The sequence below is a fragment of the Platalea leucorodia genome (genome assembly GCF_965183815.1).
Source record: "Platalea leucorodia genome assembly, chromosome: 8".
In the NCBI taxonomy this organism is placed as follows: domain Eukaryota; kingdom Metazoa; phylum Chordata; class Aves; order Pelecaniformes; family Threskiornithidae; genus Platalea; species Platalea leucorodia.
This window is the reverse complement of record NC_138830.1, coordinates 54,371,385-54,376,150: the sequence shown is the minus strand read 5'-3', so window position 1 is coordinate 54,376,150 and position 4,766 is coordinate 54,371,385. Positions and strand designations below refer to the sequence as shown.

Genomic DNA, 4,766 nt, shown 5'->3' with positions numbered 1-4,766 from the left:
GAGGGAAAAAGGCGGAGGGGGGGGGGGGGGGTCGCTTCCATTTGTTTATCCACGGAGGGTTGAAGTCTCCCGGTGGAAAGAAACCCCTCCGGGGGGCCGGGAGGAGACCGGGGGTTGGGGGGGGGGGGGGGGGGGTGAGTGGCGGCGAGCCCCCAGCAGCGTGGCCTTTTGGGGGGGCGCGGGGGGGAGGGTGGCGGAGGAGGGCCGGGGCTGGCCGCCGCGGACCTGGCCGTAGATGACTGCAGAAGCGCAGCAGGCTCTGTCCTCTCAGCCCCCTCCTCCTCCGGTGCAGAACAGCTACGGCCCCATGTCCTCCGTGGCCGAGAAGCAGCCGCAGAGCTCGGCCATGGACGCCGCCTCCGCGGCGCCCGGCGGGGCGGCCGGCAGCGCCCCGGGCAGCGGCGGAGCCCCGGGCAGCGGCGGTCCCAAGGCGAAGAAAACCAACGCTGGGATCCGGCGGCCGGAGAAACCGCCTTATTCCTACATCGCCCTCATCGTCATGGCCATCCAGAGCTCGCCCTCCAAACGCCTGACCCTCAGCGAGATCTACCAGTTCTTGCAGAGCCGCTTCCCTTTCTTCCGAGGCTCCTACCAGGGCTGGAAAAACTCGGTGCGCCACAACCTCTCGCTCAACGAGTGCTTCATCAAGTTGCCCAAGGGGCTGGGACGCCCGGGCAAGGGCCACTACTGGACCATCGACCCGGCCAGCGAGTTCATGTTCGAGGAGGGCTCGTTTCGCCGCCGGCCCCGCGGTTTCAGGAGGAAATGCCAGGCGCTGAAGCCCATGTATAGCATGATGAACGGGCTCAGCTTCAACCACCTCCCCGAGAGCTACGGCTTCCAGGGCTCGGCCGGCGGGCTCTCCTGCCCCCCCAACAGCCTCTCCCTCGAAGGGGGTTTGGGGATGATGAACGGGCATTTGTCCAGCAACGTGGAGGGGATGGGACTTGCGGGACACTCCGTGCCCCACCTGCCCGCCAACGGCGGGCACTCCTACATGGGCAGCTGCACCGGCTCCTCGGCGGGGGACTACCCGCACCACGACAGCTCCGTGCCCGCCTCCCCGCTGCTCGCCGGCGGCGGCGTGATGGAGCCCCACTCGGTTTACTCCAGCTCGGCCTCGGCGTGGGCTCCCTCCGCCTCGGCGGCCTTGAACACCGGCCCGTCCTACATCAAGCAGCAGCCCCTCTCGCCCTGCAACCCCACGGCCAACCCGCTCTCCTCCAGCCTTTCCACGCACTCCCTCGACCAGTCCTACCTGCACCAGAACAGCCACAACACCGCCGAGCTGCAAGGTAAGGCGCGGACACGCGTGGGAGAGCCCCCACACCGCCTCCGCGGGGGTCGGCCCGGGGGCTGCCGGCGGGGGCGGGCGGGCTCGGCCGCCACGCGTGGATCCCGGCCTCGCCGAGCCGCCCCGCTTCGTGGAGAGTTTTAATGCACCCACCCGGGGGAGGAGGCCGCCGTCCCCCCCCCGCTTCTCGCCTCCCTCCCCGGGGGCAACCGGGCAGCCGTCGGGGCTCGCCCCGCTGGGGGACCCGCTCGCCGCCGCTGCGGGGCTGGCAAGCGCCGGGCCAGGGCTCCGCTCCGCCGGGCGGCTGCGCTGGGAGCGGTGGGCTCAGGCAGGCGGGGAGCTGCGGGAAGGCGAGGCCGGGGATGGACCCGAGGGGTCTTCCACCTCCATCGGGACCTGGAGGGGGAAAAAAAGGGGGGATTTCCCCACCGGGGGGTCCGCCGGCCCCTCCCGGCCCCCGCCATCAGCTCCTTTCGGGGTTGCGTTTTCCAGGCCCATCGCCTCCCTCCACCCTCCGCCCATAGGGAAGCCGGTGGCCGGGGCCCCCCGAGCCCCGCAGCCCAGGCCCGGCCCCGGCCCCGGCCCCGCAGGGAGCTGCCGGGGGTGGATTTGCCCTGGCTCCCGGAGCGGAGCGGGGAGATGGTGTTTTGGCCGGGAGGAGGCCTCGGCAGGGACGAGGCCGGCGCTGGGCTTCGTCCTGCGGCCCAGCCTCACCTCGGGGGGGGCTCTCGGGGCACGGGGGAGCCCTGGGAGCCGTGGCCGGGGGAAGGGGCAGGTTTGGGGGTCCCCGCACATCACCCCGGGCCTTCGGGGGAGCGGGAAGTGCCTGGCAGAAACGGGTGTGAAACGGAGCGTTAGCGGGTCAAAAAGACGAAGCGAAACGGGGGGAAAAAAAGCATCAGCCGGGCCGGTACGGAGCGGCCGAGGCCGGGCACAGCACCGGGCCGGGGCCGGCGGGCACCGGGGCCCCTCCTGCTGCCGGGCCGGTCCCGGCTCCGGGCGAGCGCACCCAGATCCGCTGGAAAACGCAGCAAAAATCTGTCCCCAGGAGCCCCCGGGCCCGCCCGCGGCCTTTAACCGAAACACTCCGGACTAAGACCCAAATTCCCGGCGGCGGAGCGGCGGGGAGCGCGGTCCCTGGCCGGGCGCTCCTCCCCAGCGCACCCCAAATTTTCGGGGCGGTTTTTGTGTCCGGAGCCGGCGGCAGAACCGGCAGCAACAGCCCGGCCCTCGGCGGCTTTTCGCCCTCGGCCTCTCCGCCGGCCCCGCTGGGCGAATGTGCTCCCCGCTCCGCACCCCGCGGACATTCCGCGCGGGCGGAGGCGATGGGAAAAGCAGCCGGTACCTTCAAGGGGACAAAATGGGGGGAAAAAAACCGCAAAAAAACCAAAACAAAACAAGCCAACTACAGTAAACCCAACCCAAAGCAAATCCCGTCTCCTCGAAGCGCCCTTGGGCCGCGCCGTCCCGCGGCCGCGGGGGTTCCCTCCTCCGCACCTGTCCGCGCCCGCGGAGCCCCGCCGGTGCCCGTGTTATTCCTGTGCATGCAAACATATACCCAATTCCGCGCTGAGACCCGGGGGCTGCGGAAGGTTTGGGTTTTTTTGGGGGTGGTTTTGGTTGTTTTTTTTTTTTACCCCCAGGCGGCGGCTTTCTCCCTCCCGCGCTCAACCTCCTCTACTAAATATAATTCCGATGGCTGACAATCTCTCCCCCCCGTCCCGCAGGCATCCCGCGGTATCACTCCCAGTCTCCGAGCATGTGCGACAGAAAGGAATTCGTCTTCTCTTTCAACGCCATGGCCTCCTCCTCCATGCATTCAGCGAGCAGCGGCTCCTATTACCACCAACAAGTGACATACCAGGACATCAAGCCGTGCGTTATGTGATACGGGGCGGAAAAAACACCTCCTGGGACCGGCAAGGCCTGACCCGGGCACCGAGCCCCCCCCAGGACCCTCTCGGTGGAAGGGGGGGGCTCTGCAGACTGGCTTTGTCCAGGAGGTATAGACAGGAGCCCCGGGGAGCGGCAGGGGACCGGGGCGAGCGGCCCCGGGGCTGAGCCTGCCCCGCAGCTGAGCATCGGCCGGACCCGGCCTCCAACGCGGGTCTTAAATCACAGACGGTCTCTGCCTTCTTCTGCTTCTTCGCTTTGGGGTTGGGTTGAGAAGAAAAGCAAAACCAGCCCCCTCCCCGGCCCGAAAACCTCGACGGCGAGTTTGGGTTAAGGGTTTGACAAATGAGGTTTTGATGCTTCTTTAAAAAAAAAAAAAAAAAAAATTAAATGACGAATTGGGTTGTGTATTGGCACTGAGCGATGCCACCCTCCCGGCTGGGCGGCGCGGAGCCGGACCGGGCTGGGGGGGCCGGGAAGGACCCGGCCCCAAAGCCGCCGCATCCCGCGGCCCCTGCGCGCTGCACCGCGGGGGGGAGCGGAGTCTCCGCGGGGTCCCCCCGCCCCAAACCCCTCGGTCCCGTCTCACTTCGAGCCCCTTCTTCCGAAAAATACCTTTTTTTTTTTTTTTTTTTTTTTTTTTTTTGCCGGCAAACACCCAGCGGGCAAAAATCTCTCAGAGGGATTTTTTTTTTTTCTTAGTTATTAATATTTTTTCTTTTGCCTGCATAAAGACTGCAGGATGAGACCCTATGCAGAGAGAATAAGGCACTTTGAAAAGAGACAGCCATGCTCATTCTGTTATTTATTCTACATATTTTTGTTGTTGTTGCTAATAATCGAGACACGAGTAGTCTCAGTTGATCAGTATTAAATCGGTGAATCTCTGTTGGCAATATTTGCCATATAGATTTTTTTTTTTTAGTTAACCTTTGTAAATTTTAAACCGATCATGGTCTCTGTGTAAAGACAATCCTCCATATGTTTTTATAGAAATATATATATAATGAAGGATTATTCCCCTCCCTCCCCCCTCTATATTTTTTTTTTCGCCCTAACTTTGTCCAGTTCGGTGACACCTATTTTAATTCTTTCTGCACTGTATAAAATTGTAATTATGTGGGGTTTTTTTTTTCGTCCTGCCCTTTTGTGTACGTTTTGTCCCTAAAGAAAAAAAAAAAATCGAACCGAAATAAAACATGTATGTTATTTGTACATGGGCTTCACGATTGTATGAGCAGCAAATAAAGGAGCATGCGGTGTAACACGCGTAGTTATATCTCGGGAGTCGGTGGGCTCCGCGGAGCGCTGCGCAGGGCGCGGAGGGGCCGCGGAGCGGAGGGGCCGCCCGCTGCAAACCTGCCTGCGTTTGGGGCGATCGTTTCCCAGCTCGGGGCGGGCTCGAAAGGGCGTTTTTGGGGGGTTTGGCTGCGGCTTCCGAGGGACCCTGTGTCCCGGGTCCCCCCCCTTTCGCTGCGCGGAAATATTTAAAATCAGGATAATGCAACGAGGAGGGAGGAAAAGCGGAGGGGATTTTTATTTTTATCTTTTTTTATTATTATTATTTTATTCCCCCCCC

The 4,766-nt window shown here is 63.1% G+C and overlaps 1 protein-coding gene across 1 annotated transcript; it reads left to right on the top strand.

Annotated features, from left to right (window-relative positions):
* Window positions 1-235: 235 nt before the first annotated feature.
* FOXF1 (forkhead box F1) lies at window positions 236-3,182 on the top strand (the record flags this gene model as incomplete). The annotated part of the gene is made up of 2 exons (XM_082320915.1): window positions 236-1,295; window positions 3,022-3,182. 2 exons carry the CDS (start codon window positions 236-238, stop codon window positions 3,180-3,182), a joined length of 1,221 nt encoding a protein of 406 aa, XP_082177041.1.
* Window positions 3,183-4,766: the final 1,584 nt, after the last annotated feature.